Source organism: Phyllostomus discolor, chromosome 6 (assembly GCF_004126475.2).
Source record: "Phyllostomus discolor isolate MPI-MPIP mPhyDis1 chromosome 6, mPhyDis1.pri.v3, whole genome shotgun sequence".
Classification (NCBI taxonomy): domain Eukaryota; kingdom Metazoa; phylum Chordata; class Mammalia; order Chiroptera; family Phyllostomidae; genus Phyllostomus; species Phyllostomus discolor.
Genome location: NC_040908.2, coordinates 42,198,062 through 42,225,860, shown reverse-complemented (window position 1 = coordinate 42,225,860; position 27,799 = coordinate 42,198,062). Strand labels below are relative to the sequence as shown.

Genomic DNA, 27,799 nt, shown 5'->3' with positions numbered 1-27,799 from the left:
TGCTTTGTACATTAAAAATAGACCACAAAATGTATTTGTACCTAATAACTAGTTATCAGATCTTTCCTTTCCTTAAAAATATGTTTTTTAAAAATGCTTAAATACTATATAAGTCTAAATATACTCTGACTCTTAAAAACCAGACATCATTGAAAACTCAAATGTACATTCTTCTTACCACATTTCTCAATATGATGACAATAGTAAATCTAGGAAGTGTATTTTTCCTTTTTCTAGAGTTTATTCCTGGATGGCTAACCAAGGATATATTAAAATGTTTATTCTAATGAACCATATCTCAAATATCAATAGTAGCAAATGTTTCTATTATTTATGAGGGATCTTGGTTTTATTGGCAATAGGAGATAATTAATTGGCACATCTTTTTAATTATTTTAAACAGGACAGAGATTCCTTCTGCCATCAGATGTCTTTCTGCTTGACTGAACTGCACCTGTGGTCTTTGAAGAATACCTTACACATTGCGGGTAAATGAGCTCTGGATTAATTTCAATATTTTTCAAATACAAATTACAACATTATAAATAAATACTAACAAAGGCTACAGCCTAGATTCTCTAGCTGGAGTTGCACTATTTTCTTTTTACTTAATGAAAAATTGGCAAATGGAAAATAGTTCCTTTTAGTTACTCTGATTAACTTATTTTTCATCTTGAGTTAGATTTTCTGTTTTGAAAATTAATCTTATTGGCCTAATGTTTGTTTCCTCTTGAGATACATACATGTTCAATTTTTCTGGAATTGTTCATAATAACTGATTTATATTCATAAGTATTTGTGGCCTAGATAATGGTAAAGGCTTTTGTATTTGATATTAAAATAATATTTCAAACATTCAGCTAAGACATACAATTAATTATATTGATATTCTTTACATTTCACATTTGGGGGGGGTAGGAGTAACAGAAGTGTGTGCTAACAGTGCCAAGGTGTGCTTTACATGTGCTCTTTGCTCCCAGGCCTTCTTAGTGGGCAGAGCTTAGAGAATATGTATGTATGTATGTATGTACTCATATTTATATCCACAGTTATTTTTGTATCTAACTCTTTATATTGGAAACCATGAGTCCAGCTCTGGTGGGTGGCTCTGTTGGTTGGGGTGTCATCCGAAACACTGAAAGATTGTGGGTTTGATTCCTGTTCAGGGTATATATCTAGGCTACAGATTTGATCCCTAGTCTGGGTGCATATGGGAGGCAACCAATCAATGTTTTTCTCTCACTCTCTCTCTCTTTCTCTCTCTGTCTCTCTTTCTCCTCTCCTCCCCTCCTCTCCCTTCCCTCTCCCTATCTCCCCACGCACTCTCCCCTGCTCTCTCTCTTCCCTTGCTCTCTTTCTTCCCCTCCCTTTCTCCCTAAAATCAAACATATCCTCTGGTGAAGATGAAAAAAAACCCATGGATTCACATTGATACCTGCAATTCTAATCTAAACAGTGTTCGTTCTAATCTTCTCCCTTTCTGTATTTGTACTCTCTTTGCAGACAGTGGGAGAGGTGGGGCTCCTATATCTTAATTGACTTAACTTAATCAATCTCCTGTCCCTGTGGCCACTCCCTCTGCTGAATGGATGCCCTCATCCCACGTGGATTCTGTCACACCATGTTGGGCTGCCCCCACTTATGGATGTTCTCTTCACTTTGTTCAGCCTGTAACACCCCACAGTAGGCCACTGTCCCATGTGAATATCCTTCTCACACTGCTAGGGTTCTAACACACCATGTCAGGCCAACTTTCTGCATGCACACCTTTCTCATCCAGCCTAGGCTCTGACACCCCATGTGGGGTAAGTCTCTGTATGTGGATACCCTCCTTATTCTGCACAGATTTTGACACTCCACTCCTGGTCAGACTTGTGCACAGAATTCAGGGCCTCTTCTGTTCTTTAAAGTGCCAATATAGAGTTGTAAATACTTGGATGCATGGAATGATGGAGTATTATAAAAGTGTAACATGTATTGAAAAGTGTAAAAATTATAAGGACATGTTTTTGAATTGTCAGAAGTGAACACACTGATAAAATTATCACCCAGGTGAAAAAATGAAATATTAGCAGTATCTTAGGATCCCTACTCATGACCTTTCCCCAATCACTCCATATTAGGTATTTTTAGTCTAATAGAAATAAAATGCATCCTTTACAAGTATATTTCCAGTTAATCGCATAATGAATAAAATAGAGCTTCAGTAAGTATACCTGATTGAAAACTATATTTAAAAAGTTAATTTTACGTGTAATATATTTGAAGTTTCATCATTCAGTTTGAGAAAGTTTGAAGCAGTCAGTCACTAGGGGGCAGCCTGTACTGCTTCCACTTACATCCTTTTGTTAGTAACTGGAGTTAACTTTGCATGGAAGGAAACAAATGTTCCTTCAAAGAAAAATATTTCACTCTCCACAGATAGGAAGAAAACGGACACAGTTATTTTGTTATCCTGTAATTAAATTGTAAGAACAGATCCCTTGATTAAATCACTCTCAATATCTAGGAATTCTAGCTTTGCTTCTTTTTTAGTCCCGTCAGAGCATCCGACTTTGAATGGGTTTGGAAGGTTTTCTTAGTCTAAACAGCTTCAGATAATTTATCCATACCTTACTCTAATCCTGTCTTTCTTTCCTACAGATTCCCCACCAAACACCCTACCAGACTTGAGCTAAACAAGAGAAAAGAGAGCCACAGTTCAGAATTCAACAGTTAGGGCATTTTCTTCCACCCACTGATTTCATTTGGCATTGCTTAGTGGCAATTTCCTTTTGGTAGCACCCTGGGAAAAATATCAGAGGAAGTGTGAAAGAGAAAAGGTAGTCCTCCTTGATTTCAGTTCTTTACTATTCCTTTCCTCATGCCAGTATAGTTTTGTGTAAATCTTTTCTAATTAGATTGATAAGGCTTCCAGTATCCCTATAATACATGAACCCATGTGTAGATATTTTTAAACCATTTTATTTCTAGTAACATAAAGAGACTGTTTTTGTCCTCCTCCCTGCCTGTACTCCCACCCTGTCATAAAATCTGGTTTGGTGTCGTAATCTCCAGAACTTTTTACCATTATCTAACATTATTTCTTCCTTTCTATAGATAGAGATATTGGGATATACCAGTATTATGACAAAAATGATGAACCAGGTAAAGTATCTCTTCTGCTCAGCTCATTTTTATAAACTAAATATTCTAAACTGTAGGGTACTGACCATTAATACATTATGAAATTAAGAAAAGTCACTTTAGTTCTTTAGAAAAATGCTAAAGTTGATATCTGTTCTATATAAAATAAAGCAATATTGATAAAATGCTGGAGAAGAACATGAAAATTTTCATTTTACTGCTGATCAGACTGATAGCTGGACACACTATTCACATTTATTTATCAGCATCCCAGTAGAGGGCATTGTTAATGCGTGGGTTCTGTTGGATCCTCACCTGGTATCTGAAATAGGCATTTCTGAGTGAATGATCAATTTTCTTTATCTGATTAATCCTGTTAATCCCATAAGTTTTCGATGGGCCAAAAGGTCTTTCTAGCTAGAGTTACTTCCTGTTTTGGTCTCTGTTGAAGTGGGGATTGTGTGGGCATCTTGTGTGCTTAGCTTGTTGGTTCATAGGCTGACTTCATGGTTCTGATGACAGACTGAAACAGCTTCTGTTCTGGGCTCAGTTGCAGGTCCCTTCCATATCTGATGAGACTGCAAACTCAGGATATTGGCCCACCTGTTGGGCTACATAAGCCTTTTCACTGCAAATTTAGGAAATAACTCTGTGAAACTAAAACATCCAAATTATGGCCTTTTTTCAATTGCTTTTTAAAAGGTTTAGCATAATTTATTAATCTCAACAATGTGTGTAATGATATACTATGTATGTGCACATAAAAATACTACATTATAATAAAAAATAATTTCTACTTTTTTTCCTTCTTTCCAACTCTCTACCACAATATCAGCAACAGAGCATGGTAACTTAGAAGAAAAGCAGAAACTGGCAGAATGTAAGCTTACTTTATATATTTTATGGAATTATTATAAAACTGGAATTTTAATAACCTTAAAGATTCAGTTTTAAAAATATTTTAAGCTTTCTGCACAAAGAGGAAATGTTATTCCTTCTAAATTTTTCATAATTATTAATTTCCATTTTTTAAGTATATATACACTTATGAGTAAGAATCATATTTGTTAGGCACTTCTAATTTAGACCATTGAAATCTCTATTCAGTTTTTATACACTTATCTAAGCATAAACTTTCTTAATGAATATTTATATTATTTAATGTATTTAAAATAAGTATATCATGCTTAAGTTCTGATAACATTTTATTATTTGTCCTATGATTAAATCATTGTTTTACCCATTTTAAGAAAATAAGATTTGTAATGATCAGTATTAGCATTTTATTCTCTTTAGTCTTCTGTTCTAAAATATATAAATATGTTAATGCGATATTGCTACAGCGTAATGTGGTTTTAATGGCTTAAATATAATTTACATTTTGTTTGGAATATAGGTAGAGCTGAAAAATCCTACTTGTTCTCATACATGGTCAAGTTGACATTTCATTTTTTAAAATGCTGTATTACTAGCTGTAATATAGGTTTTAAAATTTATACATATGCTCTATACATCATAAATTATGTTTATGAAATAAAATTAGTTTGCTGAAATAAGATATATAACAATTATACTATAGAATTTTAAAGTCTGTATATTAATACTATATATTTATATACATAGAAAATACACACACAGAACTCATTTAAATTATTATTTAGGTGAATTCAAAGATTTGTGATGAAATAGATATTATAATCAATTTAATGTTTTGTTAATTTTTTAAACAAAACTAGTTTGACTTAAGCTAACGTTGAGACTCTACTAAATAATTTTATTTTTTAATTTAATGTATTTAAAACAACAAAGTTTTATCAGTATTGAATTGTGATGTAGATTTTAAAGAGTATTATTTTACATAAAAAAGGAGCACTATTGGTGCATAATTTATTAAAACTTGGCTTTTCCCAAATTTTTTCTTAGTCTTAATATGTGATAATACTGTATTGTTTCATTTAAAGTTTATTTTTCTGTGTATCATTTTTTGTATTTTACTTCTTTCCTCACTATGTTTACTTATTCATTAGGAATTTTCAGGTCTGAGAAGGCTACTTGTGGATTTTGGAAATTTTTTTGGATTGAACATTTAATTATTTATATGAAAATGTTATTTTTTATTATAGAGTGGATCATTTACCTTTAAATACTAGGTTCACAGGCCTAGGAAACTCAGGGATTCTCTGAGACTTGGTTGTCATCATAAAATTATGATCAGAGAGATTGTTTTGTGGTAAAAATTCTGTTCCAATGACAAAGCCTTTCAAAATGCTGTCATTCGATGATGGAAATGAAGCCCACTTCCTCTCAATTAAGGAGGTGTTTTATTTTAATCTTCCTTAGGCACACTACTAAGAAGAGCTTCCTTTTTAAGTCATGTTTAACTAACTGTAGTACATGTTTTATTTGCCAGCACGAGATTATCCGTGGACTCTCAAAAACAGACGCCCAGAAAAACTTCGAGATTCACTGAAGGAGTTAGAGGTATCTTTCCAAAAGTTTCAAAAATGGCAACAAACAAATCTGTTTTAAAACGTCTTTCAACAACTTTAATTTTCATAAAGGATCAACTCTCCTGGTGATGATAGCTTTGCTTTTGTCCAGTGAGGAGTTTCAAAACAGTTGCATCTTTGTGTGGCATGCTGATTTTTTTTTTTTTTTGCTTGCAAATCAGAGGCACTTTAGCTGATAACAACAATGTGTAGAGCCAACTGCACTCTCTCTTTTTATGTTTCCTTCAGGAGCTGATGCAAAACAGTCAGTGTGTGCTGAGCAAATGGAAGAACAAATATGTCTGTCAGGTAAAATGGTTTGACGGGCTTTCGCAGTGTTTAACCAATGGAGCTGAAAACTATGCAGTAATTGGTATTCTTGTGTTATGATAGGTAATGGACGAAAACTTTTTAAGAGTGGATATTTCATAGTTTGAATTCTAGTCATTCTAGAACTAACATTAAACAGATTGACATAGGCCACCAGGCTGCCTCATTAATCAGTGTAGTTACACTGACACACTATAAGCACTAATAAAAATGTTTTCAGATGGTATTTTTAGTTTGGAATTGTCTGGATGTTGTATTAGATATACACTGGCATAGATTTCATCATATTTTTGAATGAAGACAAAGCCATAGGACAAAAGGTTTTCTGGCATACCACTCAAACATTTGTGAATGCCATGCTTATGGAAATCAACAAACATTCTAGAGTTAGACCTAACATAATAAGACATTTCCTCTTACTCTTTGAAGCTTGTAAGCTGTGCTGCTTAATGGGGTAGCCACTAGTTTCCTGTGGCTATATTTAAATATAAATTAAATTAATTAAAATTAAATAAAATAAGAAATTCAGTTCCTCAGTTGTACTACCCACATTTGTAGTATTCAGTAGTCACATGTTAGTCACATGGACAGTCTAGATACAGAATATTTCCATCACAGAAATTTCTATTGCACAGCAGTATTAACACCTAGACAAGGAGTTATTTGTTGAATGAAACTAGATTCAGGACATAATAATAATAATGAGTGTCCACTGATCACAAAATAATGGACAAATGCCTTAGCTTTGCTGATAGACTTAAAAAATACTATTTGCCTAGAAAAATTTATTTGCTTGTGACAGAAGGAATCATTAATCATGTTCTACAGACACATGTAATTGAAGTTACATCAGTCCTACTAATAATTATAACTTTTATGAAATTAAATATCCTGTGTCAATTTAAATTCTTACTTGTTTATAATGTGACTTTTTTAAGTCTATCATTTAGTGGACTCAGGTTTTTTCTTGTTTTTTGTTTAAACTCGTCTACCTTTATTCATGAAGGTAACTATTTAGTTACCTCCTCGACTGTCATAAATTGTTACTTTCCAAAGACTGTTTAATATTTTTAGAACTGCAATACTTCTTTAATTCAACTTAGGATACTATTTAAGAGAATGGCCTTTTTAAAAATTCATAATTTGTTTTCATAAAAGTTATAATCAGACTTTAAAACTTGAATACATATTTGCTCCAGAAAGTTTTAAAGTTAGTGTAACTCAAATTGTACTTCTCAATACCATTACTCACCTTAAAAGCAGGCACAGAATTATTTGACTGGAGGGCATACCTACCACCTATAGTGTGAGGTGTGTCTCATGGCCTCCACCCTCATGATCACACTGGGTAAGTTGGAACATGTCAAGCATCTTAAAATATGCAGTGGAGCACCCCAAAAGGCAATTTTTTAAAGTAGACTTTATTGCATTTTAATTTAATGAGCAAGTTTGTGTGTATGTATGTGTGGGGGAGGTGGAGGAGCAAGGAGAACAATGTCCCTCACTAGTGAATTAATTCAACACAAAAAAGAAATTTGCATGATAAAATATATACAAAATTACTTTTGCAATTTACAGTGACCTGATAATACTGTTTTCTTAGGCTGTTATACAAATGAGTCTGCTTTTAATTTCCAGTGGAACTTAGCATTTTTTATATTCTGTCATATTTTGTGCTTTATTTCTACGATTGATAAGATATTCCTGCCCTGGCTGGCATAGCTCCGTGGATTGAGCACGGGCTGCTAACCAAAGTGTCGCAGGTTTGATTCCAGTCAGGGTACATGCCTGGGTTGCAGGCCACAGCCCCCAGCAACCGCACATTGATGTTTCTCTCTCTCCCTATCTCCTTCCCTTCCCTCTCTAAAAATAAATAAAATCTTAAAAATTAAAAAAAAAAAGATATTCCTAAAATAGATCTTTTACTACCAGCACATTCTTGATGTGATATATTTTAACAAATTAACCCTACCTCCAGCCTGCCCACAGGTCCAGGTTAGTCCCCACATTTTTAGGGCCTTTGAGAGAGCACTTAACATGATACATCTACTTCCTCAGTTTCTAGACAGGACTGTTAGCTAGGTCTTCTAAAAATATGTGTGTATGTCTTTTCATACAGACATCTCTAATGTCACAGTAAATTAAAAATTTGGTGCATAATGCTAAATGTTTAGAAGCATTCCCTTAACCCCTTCTGAGTTGCAAAATTAGTAAACCACTTCCACAAAGCTCTCTTATGGTCCCTCTTTTGTGCATCACCCAGCATGGTGGCTCTAAAGATACATGTGCCTAAATTTCTATCAGTAATTTCCCTCATATATTTAGCCCTAAAATGGTACCAGTTAACCATAATATAATGTTCTCTATCCTTTAGAAAAGGAGTGCAAAAAGTTTCTCAGTATTGGTGCTTAGTTGAACCTTAGTCTTTGATTGTGACTCTTCCTCAACTAATATAAATCTCTTATCTTCCCCCCAACCCCTGCCACCGGAGCCATGGCAAATTTAGGATTTATGGAATTTCTGTTGATGTCTTCTTCTTGAGGCATCCTTACTTGTCCAGGAAATCAGTGGTTTAGATAACAGGAAGGCAACTGCAACAACAGGAAGGCAACTGCAACAACATAAAGGATTTCAAAATATGCAGTCTGAGCTTGGATTTTTCCCTCTGTTGAATAATGAGTTTTATATGTCATCATCATTACTAGAGCTTAGTTCCTATTGTTGACCTAATGACCTATAAATTGTAATACTTTAAAAATAATTCTCTCCACTTATGAATTCAGAACATTCAAGACAGGGATATCTAACCTTTTGGCATCTCTGGTTTACACTGGAAGAATTGTTGTTTTGGGCCACACATTAAATACATAAACTCTAATGAAAACTTATAAATAAAAGACTTTAATTTATGGTTTCGTGTTGGGCTGCATGTGGCCTGTGGGCCACGGGTTAGACACCCCTGAAGACTTATCTGTACATATGTTTTGAATGAAAATTGTCTTTGACGTTGGTTTTTTGGACTATGCCTATTCCTAGTTTAAAAGTGTGAAGTGTAATTTAAAGTTTAGTTTCACTGGTAATCAAATATATTTCTCATTGTTTTTTAGCCTCCTATAATGATTTTATTATGAAAAAGCATTTAATAGTTTCCTGCTTTGAATTTCTTAAACCATTTAACAAACTACACTCAGGGGATAATAGTTTCAGCATCATAACACTATTAAATTTATATCACCTTAAGTCACACTCATACTTGCAGACAGTTAAAAAGCAATATTATCATTAAGATAGATGTAATCTCACCTATATTAATGTTAGAATAAATTATTTGAATTATATATGTACACTCATTTAACCATAAAAGTACATAATATAGTCAGCTGTACTCTGATTTCCTTTTTGTAACAATTTTATGTTTCCAGGTACAAGTTTAAAATGACAGGAAAAGATATATATATATTTTTAATTCTTGTGATAAATTATTTAAAAGGCTATGTAAAAATATAAATTATTTTCGAAGGCTGTCACAGATAAATTGTGACCTATGAAACCTTTTATCATAACCTTCTCAGTTGTAGAATGGAGAGCATCATTACTTGATCTTTCCTTTCGTCAAATTGTGTGAAAATCCATTTGATTTCCTTATAAAATAATAATTGAAAATTGTGGTTTTAAAGTTATTATTTTATGTTATTTGTACAAAACTGTTCACACAGACTTCATTGACTGCTATTGTTGTGGGAAGTACTAAGGAAGTATAAGATGTGAGTTGAGTCCCCAGCAGATCTAGTCAAGGAAAACAAATGCATGCAATCACTAGGACATCAGTGAGTGCTAACTTGTATGACACTGAGTAAAAAGAGAGTAAGAGTGTAGTGTAGAGATTAGTCTGGCAGCAGGATGTAGGATAAAACATGAAAACCAGAGGCAGTTTGTGTAAAGAACAATTGATATGGGATAAATATTTTCTGAAAACACCAAACTGTAGGTTTTCTGGACTTGAAGATAGGTTCAATATAGAGTAGAGGTTAGGCAGTTAGACGGAAAATAAAGGGATTAAGTGTGAGTCTGTATCTGCAATGGTGAGATCTTTCCCAACTCTTTCCTCACTCCAGCAGAGAGGCTTATGTTTCTATGTAACTTGTTTAGAGGATACTTCTCTGAAAAAAAAAATTATTCCCTCCAGAGTAAAGCCTATAGATATTGATATATTTGGTAGTTCCCTTTGAGAAGGTAGATGTGCCGATCAACTTCTTTAAAGTGAAGCCCAAGGTAACAGACCTGCTGATTCACACCAGCTCCCAGTTGATTTTTCAGAGACTCACTTTTAAGTATAACCAGAGAGGACTTCTGGCCAAGATGGGGGTGTAGGTAGACACTCTCTACTTCCTCACACAACCATAAAAGGACCACAGCTAATCTCAAAACAAAATACAACCAAAGCTGCCAGAAAATAGACTGGTATGGAAGTCTGAAAACCAAGGATTTAAAGAAGAAATATTCATCCAGATGGGTAGGTGGGGCAGAGATGGGAGTGGGGATGGTGGGGACGTGGTGTGGTGGCTGCAAGATGGTGGCAGTGAGGCAGTGGCAGCGGTGACCCCTAGAACGAGTGGTCCCATATTTACCTGTGATGGATAAAAACTGAGAGGGACACCTGGGGAGCTAGCCATCCCAGCCCCAGGCCAGACCATGCAGTCCATGGTTCTAGCACTGGGGAAATCAAGCCTTATAATTTCTGACTGTAAAAACCAGTGGGGGGTGGGGTAGCAGAAGAAACTGCCAGTATCTCAGAAGAGTCTGTTTAAAGCAACCACATGGCTCTAGAACATAGGCAAACCCACCCGCTCTGGGATTCAGCACCAGGGCAGCCACTAGAAGGGCACCAATCACATCTGGAAAGTAGAGGAAGTAACTAGAAATGGGGCAAGAGCTAAGCATACAGCATTGTTCCCTCTCAGACCCCTCTCCCATATACAGCACTACAGAGCAGTGAAGTGGGTTACCCCACCCCAGCTTCCTAAGCCAAATACCTAAGGCTTCCATCCTTTACAGTGTAACAAGTGTGCCAAGACAAAGTCAAATCAGCTCTACCCAATACATAGAAACAAACACAGGGAGGCTGCCAAATTGAAGGCAAAAGAAATATGGTCCAAATGAAAGAACAGATCAAAACTCCAGAAAAAGAACTAAGTGAAATAGAGATAACCAACCTATCAGATGCAGAGTTCAAAACACTGGTGATAAGGATGCTTGGAGATCTCATTGAGACGGCAAATGCCTAAGAGAAGAAATAGAGGGTACACTAAGTGACATAAAGAAAAATCTACAGGAAACCAACAGTGAAGGGAAGGAAGCTAGAGTTCAAATCAGCGATTTGGAGCTGCAGGAATAAACACTCAACCAGTATAGAAAGAAGAAACAAGAATTTAAAAACAAAACAAAACAAGGAGAGAATAAGGAGACTCTGGGACATCTCCAAATGTGCCAACATCTGAATCATAGGGATACCAGAAGAAGAGGAGGGAAGGCAAGAAATTGAAAACTTACTTGAAAAAATAACAAAAGAAAACTTCCCTAATTTAGCAAAGGAAATAGACATACAAGTCCAGAAAGTACAGAGAGTCCCAAACAAGTTAAACCCAAAGAGGGCAACATGAAGATACATCATAATTAAAATGCCAAAGCTTAAGAGAGAATCTTAAAAAGCAGCAAGAGAAAAGAAGAGCATTACTTACCAAGGAATTCCCATAAGATTGTCAGCTAATTTCTGAAGAAAACTTTGTAAGCAAGAAGGGACTGGCAAGAAATTCAAAGTGATGAAAAGCAAGGACCTACAACTTAGATTACCATACTCTGTCCAGCAAAGCTATCATTTAGAATTGAAGGGCAGATAAAATGCTTCCCAAACTAGGTAAAGATAAAGGAGTTCCTCACCACCAAGCCCTTATTATATGAAACATTAAGGGAACTTAAGCAAAAGAAGAAGGTCAGAACTATGAACAGTAAAATGACAACAAACTCACAACTATCAGCAACTGAATCTAAAAAACAAAAACTAAGCAAACAACTAGAACCTGAACAGTATCATAGAAATGTAGGTCACATGGAGGGTTATCAGCTGGGAGGGGGAGAAGGGAGAATGGGAGAAAAGGTACGGGGAATAAGAAGCATAATTGGTAGGTACAAAATAGATGGGGGGATGTTAAGAATAGTATAGGATATGGAGAAGCCAAAGAATTTATATGCAGAATCCATGGACATGAACTAAGGGGGTGGGGGATTGCTGGAGGGAATGAGGGTACTGGACAGAGAAGGGCAAAGGGGAAAAATTGGGACAACTGTAATAGCATAATCATTAAAATATAATTAAAAATAAATAGAAGTAGAGATTACAATACTTTTGAAGATATTCTCCATCTGTAGATCTGAGATCTATGAATTGAGGCTAAAACAAATTGAAAAAAAGAATCAGGGACAATGAAATAATTTAAATATAAGGAATTAAAATTGCTCCCCACAGAGAAATAAGTAGCTGTTGCATCCTTGAAAGAAGAAGGAACGCTATTTTTTTTTAAAGAGCAATCAGGGAAAAGGAAAGGAGTTCTTAGGAATTGTGAATATGACAGAATAAACAGAAAAATTAATAAAAGAATTTAAAGATAAAGTTGAAACATCCCTATAGTGTAGAACAGAATCACAAAAAGACATAGTAGTGAACACAGATGGTAGAAGATAAGAAAATTAGAGTTTCAGACCAGAAGATCTACTGTCTTAACTTTTCTAGAACTAGAGGATGCTTGTTTCCAATTTGAAAAGATCCAGTGATTGAGCAAAGATAAATATCAAGGCATATTTCATGAATTTTAGAAAACCAAAGATAAAGAGAACATCTAAAAGCTTTCAGAGTAAAAAAGAAAAACTAGATACTTGAAAAGGGATAGGAATCAGACTTCTCAGTAGCAAGGAGTTAGAAGACTGTGGAATGATGCCTGCAAAATTCTGAAGGGAAGTGATTTTTAGCCTAGAATTCTTTATGCAGATTTCTAATCTGTCATTCAAATAAGGACATTTTCAGATTTGTTTGCTCTAAAAAAATTATTTACCTACCATGTACTTTTCTCAGGAAGTTATTGGAAAATATACTGGCTTAAAGCAACAGAGATTCTTAGGATCCAGGAAACGCAAAGGATCTTACACAGCGTGGAAGAGAAATCTTAGAGTAATGACCGCACCTTTGGTCTAGAGTGCAGCTAGTCCAAATTGGGGCAGGGTGCAGAAGGTTCTAGGGAGTTTGGAGGGAGGGAAGAAAAGGAACTGATGGATCATATATCTGACCTGATATAGGATAATAATGATAATTATTATCGTTATTATTAATGATAATTACTATTATTAATCACTGATATTTTAATAATAGTGAGATAATAAAATACATAAGAGAATTAAATCTTGATTTGTGAAAATAGGAAAAAGTAATAACTAAATCAAGAGATAGCATATATGGAAGACATTGCTAGTTGCTTGCCCAATATCTGCCTTTCCTTAGGAACAGACCTTGATGTTCAGAGTGGCAATATGACCAATTTAAAGTGATCAGCTTTCCTGTTTCTCTTGAAGCTAGAGGTGGCCATATGAAGCAATTCTGGCCAAAGCAAGCAGAAGTGGCTAATAGGACTTACAAGAAAGTTTATTAAAGGGGCACATGCATCTGAGATGTGCCTTTTTAGCTTCTCTATGCTTTCTTCAAGTCTGTATCTGAGATATACATGAACCCATGTTTGACTCAAGGCCTATATAGATTTTAGTGCCTACAATTTGCCAGATAGTATTCTTAGTTGCTGGGGATACCAGGGGATAAAACAGGCAAAAATGACCAATATCTTTGTTTTAATAGGGAATGCCAGAGAAAGATTGGTAAGTAAAATTTAGAGTATGTAAGAAAGTGAAAACTATTGGAGAAAAAGAAAGCAAGAAAGATAGAAAGTATTTGCGGGATGGTGGGTACGATGGGCCTGATATTTGGCGACCAGGAAAGGCCTCACTGAAATATTATGTGATTAAGACATGAAGGAGACAGGCATGGAAGATATCTGTAGAACAGGGTTCGGGGTAGAGGAAACAGCAGGTACGAAGGCCCAGAGATGGGAGTATACTGGCATGTTTGCAGAACAGCAGAGTTAATATGATTGGAGTAGAAGGGGCAAGCAGAAGAGTAGTAGGGATAGAGACCAGAGGAAATGAGACATTAGTTATATAAGGCCTTCTAGGCTTTTGTAAGGACTTGCCTTTGACTCTTAAGTGTGATGGGAAAACTTTGCAAAATTTTGAGCAGAGGAGGAACTTTATCTGATTTACTTTTTAATTGGATCAATCTGGCTATTGTGACAGGAACAGATTCAGGGAACAAAATCAAGTTAGGGAGATCAGTTAAAAGTGGTTTCCATAGTTCAGGGAAGTCATAATGGTGGCTTTACCTATGGAAGTGGTTAAGTGGTTGTGCAGTAGCCAAATTCTAAGTATATATTTTGAGCCATCGGATTTTGCTGATGGATCAAATGTTGGGTGTAGAAGAAATTTCTGAGCAACTAGATTTACCATTCACTAGAAGGGGAAGATTGAGAAAAGACATTTTGAGGACACATTAGGAGCTCAGTTTTGGACATCAGTGTTTGAAATGCCTATTAGACATTCAAATAGAGCTTTGATGATAGGAATCTATAGTTGAGAGAAAGATCTGGGCTAGAGAGGCAAATTCCGGAGAAAACCACAAAGATGGTATCAAAGCCAAGGGGTTGTTGAAGATCACCTAGGGAATATAGATAGAGATCTAGAGGAGGCTATAGGGCTGATCCCTGGGGTCCTCCAGCATTTGGGGATTGGAGAGATGGAGAAAGGAGACTAAACAGGAGTATCCAGAGGTAGAGCACACTGAAGGCAATATGGTGTCCAGGAGATTGTTTCAAGAAGAAAGTTGGCATAACTGGTACATAAGATACCAGTAACAAGATGCCTGAGATTGCCCATTGATTCGGTGGAGTGACACAGAGGTGATGGGGGTGACCTGGATGAGAGCAATTTCAGTTGATGGTGTGGGCAGAAGCCCAGTTAGAATGCATTTAAGAGATAATGGGAGGAGAGCTGGGGGGTTTATAACATAAGGGTTATTTTATGAAGGAAAGTAGATATATAGGGAAGGAGAAATGAGGTCATATGAAGTTTTAATTTCTGTTTTAGATGGGACAAATAACATTTATTTCTATTGGGATGCTAATAGGCATGATCCAGTAAGGGGAAAATTATTACAGGAATAGGGATAATTAATTGCTGGAGTAATGTTGACAAAAAGCCACTTAATAAACGGGGAGGGGATGGAGAGTAGGTCCCTGGTACCTGGTGATATCATGGAGATGTCTTATCAGCCATGCACTGTCAAACTCCAGACTTATTGTTCTCAGGAAAAAAAAACTCATTCCGTTCAGTAGTGATTTTTTTTTTTGAGATTTCTGTTGCATGCACCTGAATGCAGTTCTAAGTGACACACATATTTAGAAATGCAGTGGTAAAATCAGAAGAAAATACTAAAACTTGAAAATGGTGACATTTGTAAGTGGGATGAGAGGTTGTGGTGGGATACGGCAGTACACAGTGATTTCAAGTGTTCTCTAATATTTTAACAATTTATATGTATTTCTTTCATTGAAATATTTTTAAATGTTTCCAGAGTATTTCTGAGAAACAGCTGTCAAGATGGTACTAGGAATGCCAGGGACTTACGGGGGAGATGTGAAAGATGGAGTGGAGGAGGGAACAGGAATAGGTGGGGAGACTGAGATGCTGTTTGACTGAGATGCTGGTCTGAACCCCGTGAAAGGAGAAGAAATGGATTGGGTATAAAGAGCCTCAAGCTGCAGTATGGTGCTGAAGAAGTGTCAGCCAGGCTGAATAAGGAGTCCCTAGGCTAAATTTGCCCATTAGAGGAGTCTCCATAAGACTAATACCCTACTATGTTCAGTCATTGGCTAGTAGCCCCCAGGGGAAAGTGTGGCCTTTGTCAGTCAACTATGTTCCCAGCTTCCATTCCTCCTGAAGGAGTTCTGAGTAGTATGTGTCCATGGCCATCACACCCACAAAAATTTATATTAGAAATAAGTATGTATATCTGTATGCTTGTACATACATAACATTGTACCTGAGTAATCTTTATGTTCAGCTAAGAGGTTTAATACCATGCTCTGATAATTACTCTTTCTTAGGCAAAAAAAACTCATGCCTTCCCAGGAAAAATAGAATTTATATTGTATCTTGATGACCTATGATAATTCTTTGATGCATTAATTATTAACTCTTAAAAATACAGCAACAAATGAACCCAGTTTTGGAACAAAGAAAATTTTAATCTTCTTTATAATAGTGTATCTTTGTATCATCAATCAGCATTTCCCTCCTGCTGTTTGTATAAATCGCTTTCTTCTCTTTTATTAATTATCTTTATTTAAAAATATTTCTTTAAAGAAACTCATAATTCCCCACCTCCACTCTTGGCATTCATGCCTACTAATATTTTGGAAACTTCAAGGAATTTTGCCCCAAAGGAAGCCAGCATAGAACTGTGAATTTCCTTCATATATTCAGTTATAGTTAATAGTAAATGTGTGGAAAGCTAAATGAATTCAAATCTCAATAATCTAGTTCCTTTCATGTTGATTTTAATATACATTTTACACAGTAGAAACAAACACATGCCAAACATTTATGTTCTTTAAAGGAAAGTAGTTACTTCTATAGCTAGCTAATGAGAAGACTTTTAATGTATTATATTTGAATACTTAGAGAATTTTTAGACAAAAACTTAAAACATGACATTTCAAATTTAGAACTTTGTATTATAGGCACAAGTTGGAATGAGCCAGTTAGAAATGTATTTATAAACTAAAAGCATCTAAGGTTGGGTGCAGAACGCAGAAACTTTACATTCATATTTGAGAATATTATGTTATATATGCCAGTGTAGCTGATAGAGAAAACACATCAAGTGCTTTTGCCAAATGGTAATTTATACCCTAAGGTGAAAAAAATAAAACTATTAGGTTGGCAAATGCACTACTTAAGTGACTATGAAATGAAAAGCAGTTATTAAACACAGGTCTGTCTGGAAAAAGTCTAGCCATTGTTAATATAACAAGAATGGTTTGCATAACATCAGTGTAACCTGGCAGACAAGGAGAGGACTGGAATGCATATGTGTGAACAGTGATGACTTCACTGTACTAGTCAGTGGTGGCAGTAGATGCTATTGAGTAAGCATGTGTACAGTGCAGCCATTATATTCAAAATGATTGAGCAAGTAGAGCAATGAATCTGCATCAAATTTTGCGTTAACTTTGAACATTCCTCCCTGGAAACTATTTGGATGATTCAGAAGGCCACAGCTTTGGGCAACTGGTGATTGGCAGCTTCATCACGACAATGTCCCTGCTCACGCGTCATTTCTCGTGCAGTTTTTTGGCAAAACATCAAATCACCTGGGTGACTCAGTCCCCCTACAGCCCAAATTTGGCGCCCTATGACTTACAGCTTTTCTCAAAACTAACATCGCCTTTAATGGGGAAGAGATTTCAGGCAGTTGATGAGATTCAGGAAAATACAATGGGGCAGCTGATGGTGACTGGGAGAATTGTGTGAAGTGCCATGGTGCCTACTTTGAAGCGGATTGAGGTATCATCATCCCATGTACAATGGGATGAGTCTTGTATCTAGTATCTTCAGTAAATGTCTCTATTTTTCGTATTACATACCTGGATGCCTTCTGGACAGACCTCATATGTACACATACCACATCTGCTTTTTCCCTAATAAAATGGGATCATACTATTCATAGAGGTTTGTGGCCTTTAAAAATTTCCTCCCCACTTCAGTAGTGTATCATGGACTTGGGCAGAAAATTTCTGGTTAATTAAACTTATCTATCTGTTATGTTATCTTCATTTGTTTTCTTGTACTAACAACAGTCACAGTAACTAAACTCACAAGCAACTGATTTATTAACCTCATGGTAGTTTACTAATTTGCAGTATGAGATACATTTGGCATGACAGACCCTGCTTATTTGCTTGGGGCATTCCCAACTGTTGGATGAATTAATTACTCAAGAGACTAAGTTAAAGATAAGGCTGATTGGTGAGCCAAGAATTGGAAAGGAAAGCAAGGAGGTGTTCTTACAGGATATTTCTATCAAGCTACCATAGCCCTCTGACTTGCCCTGGGGCTCCTTCTATCTTGACAACGGGCATTAGTCATCAGAGCCATAGCTCTGAACAAGGTAGGAGACATGGGGGACAGGCTTCCTTCAGGGTTCTGATCTTAACTGTGCACTGCCCACCACTCCATTTAAGATATCTGACCAGGTCCTCATCCATTACCTGTTCTATATCTGAGAAAAGTGTTGATTAGAATTTGAGGAGTCCCCAAATCTGATTGATGGAGATATGGAAAACACCGTTTGTTTCCTCAGCAACTTATTCATAAGCACTCTCTTAGGTGAGCCTCTGTGGAAGTGGCTACATGTAGAGGTTGTGACAATCACAGTGTTTCCAGATATCCCCTGGAGGCCAAAATCTCTCCCAAGTTCAGAACCACTGGTTTAGAGGAAGATTGCTTTAGACTCTAAACTAATCTCCCTGTAGGGTGTCCAACCTTTTGGTATCTCTGGGCCATGCTGAAAGAAGAAGAGTTGTCTTGGGCCACAGATTAAATACGTTGTGACATGTGATAACAAAATATCTCATAATGTTTTAAGTAAATTTATGATTTTGTGTTGGGCTGCATTCACAGCCATCCTGGGACACATGCGGCTTGTGGGCTGCAAATAGGACACCTCTGATAGAGTACAGTAAGAGCTAAAGAAAGGAAAACCAGATGAGATATTGCATGGAAGTTGACTGAGAAGTGAGAGTTACTGATACTAATTCCCCAGCAACAGGGAGAAAGAACATAGGATTTTTCCCGTCTTAATCTACTTTCCCACTAATTATGAGACCTTTGGTTAGTTGCTTTACCCTCCTGATTGTGAATTAGTGTGAGGATTAACCTTGTTACTACAGCTTTTATAATTCATGTACTTATTATGTTCCAGAATTGTGTGGGCATTGTACAGTCATTATAGAGAAGGTGCATATAAAAGTCCTCTGTAAATTATAAAATTTTGTGCAAAGGTAATGTGTTGCCTGGCATGTCTTCTTGTTGACTTCCTGCCACTGCTTTTATCCATTTAGATCTTTAAAACTACTGGCAAATATACGATTTATCTTTGTGAACTTGACCATGATTATAAATATTTTCTAGGGATGATCACTTTTATGTAATTATATATATATATTATAATTACATAAATATTAAATACATATAATTACATGTTATATGTATATTAAATACAGAATATATTATTATATATATTGAATTTAAAATTACATTAGGTTTCTCTATCCAGAAAAAAACCTGTTTATGTTTTGTCCTTTTGTTTCCTGCTCTTAAGTCAATTCCCTATAGTGAATCAATTAAATTTTTTATCCTTGTCTTAGCTACATTCAATTTTGTCTCTGTACTTTAATGGATTAGTCAGGCATGGTTTCCCTCTATACCCAATAAGTGTTTACTGAATGAAGGAATAAATTACAGAAAACATGTTATCTATCTTCTAGCAGGTTATCTTCTGAAATGATCAGTGACTACTCTTTGTTCTAGATTTCTCCAATGTAAAATTGTTTGACTGTCTAGAGTTCTCAGAGTTTCACCAGTTTTACCCCATGGTTTAGATTGGGGGCCAGGGCTGGGGGAGGTGTTGGTTACTATCAGGATGCAAATTCACTTGGCTTCCAAGAGAGTGTTTCTGTAGTACTTGAAATGTTTGCTTCAGCCCTGTAGTTCATTCCAAGAGCCCTAATACTTTGTTGCCTCTGTGTATTGTAGTGTTCAGTACCTGCTGTCTCTCACATGTCTCCTAGTGAGTTCATGGGATCGGTCTTGGCTGCCTGTCTATAACTTAACTCTCAAATCATGGATTGAACCTATCACCCATTGTTGATTTTTAGTACTGATTCTGCTTTACTTTTAACTTCCTCCCGTATGGGTTAATAATCACATGGATGTGAGGTACTTTTCTTAACCTATGGGAATATTGAATGCAATGAGGTTGTTTGTGACCACTATTATTAAATAGCCTGTTCACAAATACTGAGTGTACTAGTTCTTTTTTAATAGTTGAGACCAAATGTGATGTATTTCTCTTTTTATGGCTCATAAACTACCTTATCTAGGAAGCAGTCCTTCACTTCTCTCTGAGATTAAGTCTTCTGTACTCTACACATTCTATTAATGTGTCTGCCTTGTTCATCATTGTATCTAATATGTATTTGGCATATATAGGAGGCACTCACATGTTTTTGACCTGCTGAATGGAACTCAGATTATTGTGGGTGGTTATTTTTGTTTTGATTAATGATGTTATCTGCTACAATTTTCTCTTTCTTCTTCCAGTGCCATTTCACTTCCAATTGAATACTTAATCTAAGCACTGTAGATTCCAGGGTTAAGAGAAACCAGTTTGAAGAGCCAGTAGAAGATCATGGGGATCACTTCCCTGTTTCTTAAAGAAAAAGCACACCTCTGTATAAGTTTGTTGAAGAAAATGAGAAGGAGAAAATGATAAAGGCAATAGAAAGAAACCTAATTAGACCAGAAGCAATTAGGAAAGATACTTCTTGTTTGGGAGGGTGTCAGAAAAAGGAAGTTTGAATTCTGTTTTGCATTAGTGGTCCTCTGCACAAAAACCCAACATTAAAATTGGAACAATGTTGAGAAATCCCATGAGCCTTCTCATTGATTCATCCCATGGATCTCTTCTCAAGATCAGATCTGTTCTGGGGCACCTCCCTTTGCAGTGGAATAGGACAATACCTTAATGACCTTTTCCTTCTTGTCCTGCCAGATCTTACACAGGCCATTTTGGCAGGCTTAAGAACTAACCTTTTGAGTAAACACGCAGAAGTACTCTCCTGCCTGAGCTGGAATATTCTTTTCCTGAGTTTCAAACTGTTATTTCCTAATTCTGGTTACCTTCATTATCACATCCAGAAGTATCTTTGATCTTTGGCACCACTACTTGAAACTTTTATCCTTCCCCACAGGCTTTTAAATAAAAATGCATTAATTAGCTTATGAATTTATTTATATATTCTTATTACAAAATCTTGTGTCAGGGATACCGCTAGACCACAAGAGATCTGAAATGATGGCCATACCTTGATCCTAATGAGTATCCAAAATAGGTGTCAATAAGAAGACTAACCTGATTTTTTAACATCTCTAAAGATTGGAATGCCCTAGAGCTCAGACTTTGAACCTCTGTCTTTCTATTCTTTAACAACAAAAATTTATTTTCTCAGTTTCAAGACCTGGGTTGGTTTCTGGTGAGGCCTCTCTTCTTGTCTCCACGCTGTGTGTCAAATGTCCTTTTCTGTGTGTGTGCATGGAGAGAGAGCTCCCTGGTCTCTTTCTCTCTCAAATAAGAGCAGCAGTCAGGTTGAATTAGGGCCCCACCCTTATGACCTCGCCACTCATTTTTTTAAAAAGAGTTTATCCAGTTTTATTACTTTAAATACTACCTATTTATTGCTGATGACTCCCAAATATACATCTCCAGCCCTCAGCTGACCCTGAACTGCAAACTCATTTTGATTGTCTGTTGATATATCTACTTGTACATCGATCAGCATCTTAAATTTAACATGTTCAAACACAAACTCTTGATTCCCTCCACTCTAGATTTGTTCCCCCCTCAGTCCCCTGTCTTAGTAAACCCAGTTGCTCAGCCTGAACACCTTTGAGTTTTTCTCTTGTATGCCTTATCCAATCCTTTAGCAAGTCCTGGTTGATCCTCTTTAAAATATATCTCAAATCTTTCAACCTATCATTTCCTTTAGCATTATTGTTCAGGTTCAGATTATCATCTTCCCTCACCTAGACCAGTTTCCTAGTGTCACCTTGCTTCTACTCTTGCCCAATTTGCCTTTAAAACATAAATTAGATTATAATTCTCTGCTGCTTAAATCACAATAGCTCCTCTTCGAAAAGGTCTAATTTAACCTGGCCCCTGACTATCTCTGGGATTTCATTCTCTGTGAATGTGTCATCCTCACTCCCCTCCAGCTACACTGCCCTAGCTTTCTTCAGTCATTCCAGGTACATTCTGACCTTGGAGTTTTTGTATTTGCTGTCTGCTGACTCAATCTCCCTTTCTCCAAAACACCTTACGTCTAGTTCCTTTGCTTCACTTGAGTCCGTACTCAAATTTCATCTCTTCAAAGAGGTCTTTTTCTTTCTTTCTTAGTCATCCTTCTTAAAACAGCATCTTCCTATAATTCCCATTCTTACTGTGCTTTATTTTTTCCTTGTAGTTCTTATTGCTATCTGGTGTTATATTAAAACTATTCATTTCCTGTGTTCACACTTGAATGCAGGCTCCCTGAGGGGAGTAAGGGCAAGGGTATTTTGTTTTGTTCTCTGCTGTATCCTCAGCACCTTGAATAGGGCATGACTCATAGAAAGTACTAATGACGTATTTGTGGAATGAATGAGTTGAGTGTATGAACCTCCTTTGAGAAAGATTATGAAGGAATGCCCAAGCACACTGGGCAGGATTCACAGTCCCTAAATCTATCTATCCCCACTATCTCCACTCATAGATCAGTTACCTATTGATGTATGCACCCTTTTCTACAGCACCTTGACTCTTTCCCCTTTGAAACCTTCCAGTGTAAGTTCCCTCTTTTACCTATTTTCACAGGTTGCATTTTCTATGTCCATCCCACAAAAGAAGTCTTTTAGAATTAATTTTATAACAAATGTTCATACATGGAAAAAACAATTTCTATTAGACGAGGAGAGTTCATGATGTGTAACCAAAAAAGCACAAGTTCAGCTGCCTGCTGCAATGAAAGCCAAACTCATGAAGCTGGTGCTGGTACAAAAGGAAAGAGGTTTTATTCAGGTGCCTCATGACCTGGGAGAATGGTGGACTCCCGTCTCAAAGAACATCTCCCTTTCCTGCTCAAGCCCACAGTTTGTGTGGGGATAGGGAGGGGAGGACTTTTTTTTCTATCCAGTTATCTTGCTAGCTTTTGGAGTGCTGGGGTTCTGTGAATTAATCTTTCTAGCTCTTGGTGGCTCAGTGTAAGAACCTCCTCTTGCTGCTGTCTTGGGTAATGGGGGAGACTCCCCATGCCCCCTGACTGTCTGTAGTATCAGGGTCAGTGGGGTTGGGGGAAGCCTGCAGGACCTGTGTCAGGAAGCCTGGAGATGCTGCAGCCCTCAGTCTGCCTCTCAATGCTGGACAATGTGCCTGCACATCTGGGGAACCAGGTAGAGTCTGCAGGGTACCCTTGCATCCCAGTGCATCCCTGTCCTCTGTGTAGCCCCTGTGCAGTCTGCCCCTCTGAAGTGGGCAGCCAGGCCCACCCTCTGACTGATGGCAACGATAGCAGTAATGGCAGTGATGATAATGGCAGTGAGAGTAGAAAATGAGGGATAAGAAATTGAGACTTAGACAAATTAAACTCCGAAGTTTTGAAGGAACTTGCAAATACCTTGGAGACAATATCCTTGCAAAATCATAGCAAATAGGAAAGGCAATAAAAGATTGTACTGGTTATAACTCACCTGGAGCCTAGTGTTTTATGTCTAATACTGAGTCCCATCTGGGCATGAGATTTTTAAAAAGACAGAAGAATGTGTTCAGAGATGGCAAACAATATCGTGAGAATATATTATACGAATAGTGGTTGAATAGTAAGAATAGTAATTACAAACATTTACTATGTGCCAGGCATTATTCCAAATACCTTTTGTAAAAAATTACTTAGTCCTCATCCTATGAAGTAGATATTATCCTATCTCTTTTTAGATGAAAAAGTGAAATTATAGAGAAGGAGAGTAATTCCTGCAAGGTCATAAAGGTGGTAAGAGGCAGAGCCAGTGCTAATTTCATTCTGATTTTAGAGTCCATGTTTCTAATCAAAATTTTAATATTTAAAAAAGTGCTATTGAAGAAAACTGGGGCTACTGTAGATGTCCTAAGAAGGCAGTGTTAGTCTTCACCTTAAATGCCACTGCCTCTTTCTTAATCCCCTTATTTTGCACAGTAGGTACTTCTATAATAACAGGACCAGTAATAGCACTTTCTTATACTTATGTACTTGTGTATTTCTAGCTCTCTCTGTTAACCTACATTTAACCTATTTTAAGGATTATATTTGATTCACTTTTGAGCCACTAGGTTTAGTTTAGTGCATGACATATTATATATTCAACATTCAATTTTTGTTGAATGAAAGAAGTGAATGGATGATCTTTAAGTTGATTAGAATTGTCCAGTGGTGTAATAGCTTTTTTATAAGGTAATAAGCTCTTGGTCACCAGAAGTATTCAAGCATGGGCTGGATGTTTGAAGGATGCTTGAAGGGATGCTGCAGAAGGAACTTCCATGTCATGTGGAAATGGAATCCGTCTAACTATCAATTATCTGATCCTATCATGAATTAATTATGATTATTTCTCAAAACATTAAGTTAGCACATACTGTGTCCCTAGCACGGTTCTAGGCACTGAAGATAAAAAGGTAAAGGTGGCCTAGCCAGTATCCATAGGAGCTAGTAGTCCCTGGAAAATGAATGAGAGGTGCTTAAGGGTATAGGTACAAAGTTTTAGTAGATTAAAATCTGTCTTTTTCTCTTTATTTTTGAGATGTTTTGAAAAAATGGGGAAGGGAGGGAAGAGCTGTTACAAGGGGAAGAACTAGGTATGAAAGATGACCCTAAAATTTGCTTCCTGAAAAGGGAGAATTTAGGGAGTGAAGACCGCATGCTATGTTCTTACAGGGAAATTCCCCCAAATGGAAATGCTAGTGTTTCCCATCAAGGTATAGTATAGGGCTGGATGTAACTCAGTAGTGAAAATAATTTGAAATTCTTGGAACAAATGTGCTTTCTCGAAAACCAGTAAAGATGATTAAGTCCTACCTCTTTCTACCCTCTTTAGCAGCATTAATATGAAGTGGACAGTCCATTAAGTCATGTTCACAAGACTTAAAGAAAGCTTTCTGGTGATTAGGACAAGCATTCTAACAGTTAAATACAAAGGGACCCTTCAGTGTCTTTTCCGATCACATGCCTGAAATCTGTTGGGCGGTGGGGGAATAGTGGTCTTTCTTTATGTTGCCCTGGTACCTCATGCTGCTTATCTTTCACACATGTCCCAATATGCCTTGACACAGAATCATCCTCTCTAGCTGGGACTTGATGCCTAGGTACGTGGGGAATTCCCATTTTGTTTAAAATCATAGTTGTCTTTGGGTTTGGCTGGCATGTTTGTGCTAAGTTTACTGACAATTGTTTTTTTTCCTCTTATACCATATGCTATTCCATGATTCATCTGCTTTGAGTCTGTTGCCTTGAAGGTGAAACAATTTCTTCCAATGTTGATATTTCATAATCTCATAGATAACAAGCATACGCATATGCATAGTACTTCAGAAGTTTTAAACATTTGGAGATGAATGAATTATGCTGTCACAAATGGAAAAGAGCAGTATATAATCATAATGGTGATATTAACTCATCTTTTATTGGGTGTTTGGGTGAGCACTGATGTTGATAAAGCCTGGAAACTTTACTACATTTCCATATCTCTTCTTGAGAAATTGTGTCTGGTATGTATTACTTATTTATGAATTTTTTAAATTCATTTTTCTTTTTTTATTGTTGTTTAAGTATAATTGTCTCCATTTTCCTGCTACCACTGCCACCCACCCCAACCATCTCCACCTCCCACCCTTGATCCTACTATTTATGAATTTTTGAATTTAACATTTTACTATAATTGCTTTGATCTTATATATTTTAATATTTTATATGGACAAAATCTTTATTTGCAAAAGTGGGGTTTAGATTCCAAATAAATCGTTAACATTCACTGTTCATGTTATGATGACATCTTTTCTATCATGGGTAGTAGTGACTACTCAAACATCAAGAAATCTTTTCATTTTTGACATAAATAGTGCTCTTTCAAAATATTTTAATAGAACATATTACCTTTCTGAATGTAGTGCAAGCAGTTATTTCTGCATGAGTACTTTCTAAGTATGTCGGAGATTGGTCTTTTCATAAACATGGACTAAATATGATTTTTGCATATAGCTTTAATCAGTGCACCTGTTGTGTTGCATCATTTAACCACCTGTATCTGTCAGGGATTGTTTTCTGATGAAGAAAAACTCTTTATAATTTCATGGTATAGATGCATGTGTAAATATAAGTTATACATTTGGAGATTTTTTTAAAGGTTCTAATCCTCAGTATATCTTCCTCCCCCTCTCCCCTTTTACCTGGTTTTAGCTCCTCTTTGGTTCAGGTGTGCTGGTGTCCCTAAGCCTTTCTGGGCCGCAGCTGGAGAAAGTAGTGATTGACAGAAGCCTGGTGGGAAAGCTCATCTCAGACACCATCAGTGATGGTAATTACCCCATGTGCAAATCAATTGCCTACAATTAACAGTGGGGCAGGAGAAATAGTGTGTCAACAGGTAGACTAATTATTACCAGTGAGGACTTGAAAACACTAGTAATTGCTTGTAATAGCATAGTTAGAACCCGTGGGACCAATTCAAGTTTTGACTAATATTTAATATCAAAGTTTTTGTCTAGTGTTAGGCTCATATTCTGAATATTCTTCACCTTCTCCTTAAGAAATGTGTTGTATTTTCAAAATGGATTTTGCTGGTGTGTTCTTTCAAAATTAGTTTCCCATTGTTGACATTTCAAATATTTTTCATTTTCAAATGAATTCTGAATAAGTAACCCAAATATGTCAACACAACTCTTGGTAAAAAAAAATCTGCACTTTGCCTCTTAGGAAGATTCTTTGTTACTGAAGTCTATGAGTATTAATTTTTGAGAGTCTAGACAGTATTTCTTTCTTTAAAAAAATAGAGCTGACATATATTAGTTTCAGATGTACAACACAATGACTGGACAGTATTTCTGAATATAAAAAATCAATGCCAAATATGCTAGGTAAATCTGGATCCTATTAAGTGATACCATAGTAGTATATAATTGCTATAAAGCATATAAGAAAAAGATTTTAAGCCAGATATTTAAAAGGTAGGAGACTGACATTTATTGAGCCCTAAGAGGCTCTATGCTTTGCCAATCTACTCATTTTATTTAGTTCAAAAAACAACCTTTTATAAGGTATAGTTATTTTCACCTTATAGATAAGGAAATTGAAGCTGAGATACTAAAGAACATGCTCACAAATAAGATACTAAGGAATAGCTTGAAAATAACAGTTAAGAGTTGAACCCAGGTTCTAGCTACAGAACCTATTTGCACTATACTATGCACTATATTTTCACTATATTTTCTTTGCACTGTACTATGGTGACTCCTAAAGTTTTAAGATTATGTTCTTTTATTCACAGTAAAAGTTCTAAGAAACAGATTGTATTTTCATTAGAGATTGAAAATGGTCAGTATCTTAAATTGAATAATCAAGGGAAAGTGTGGTCTAATGGAAAAAGACAGAGGTCAGGGCTACCTCTGAATAAATCAGAATCAATTTCATCATCTTAAAGAAAAGCAGTCTGCAGGATGGCTATAATTAACATTACTGATAGTAATAAGGATTGTAAGTATTCCATTTTCTCTTCCTTATAGAAATATGGTGCTAAGGAAGCTTTCCTATGGAAGAGGTTTCATTTTCATGTCTCATAATTGACCCCTTTGTTGACACTGCAAATAA

The 27,799-nt window shown here is 36.2% G+C and overlaps 1 protein-coding gene across 1 annotated transcript in view; it reads left to right on the top strand.

Annotated features, from left to right (window-relative positions):
* The first annotated feature begins 403 nt into the window (after nucleotides 1–403).
* The window catches only part of LOC114498694 (WD repeat containing planar cell polarity effector), a 295,440-nt gene continuing 268,044 nt past the window's right edge, over nucleotides 404–27,799 (top strand). Inside the window, exons 1-6 of the mRNA XM_028514800.2 lie at nucleotides 404–488; nucleotides 3,100–3,147; nucleotides 3,962–4,006; nucleotides 5,537–5,607; nucleotides 5,865–5,924; nucleotides 26,396–26,510. Coding sequence (XP_028370601.2) covers nucleotides 428–488; nucleotides 3,100–3,147; nucleotides 3,962–4,006; nucleotides 5,537–5,607; nucleotides 5,865–5,924; nucleotides 26,396–26,510 — 400 coding nt within the window. The 5' untranslated portion in view covers nucleotides 404–427. The remainder of the gene's footprint in view (nucleotides 489–3,099; nucleotides 3,148–3,961; nucleotides 4,007–5,536; nucleotides 5,608–5,864; nucleotides 5,925–26,395; nucleotides 26,511–27,799) is intronic.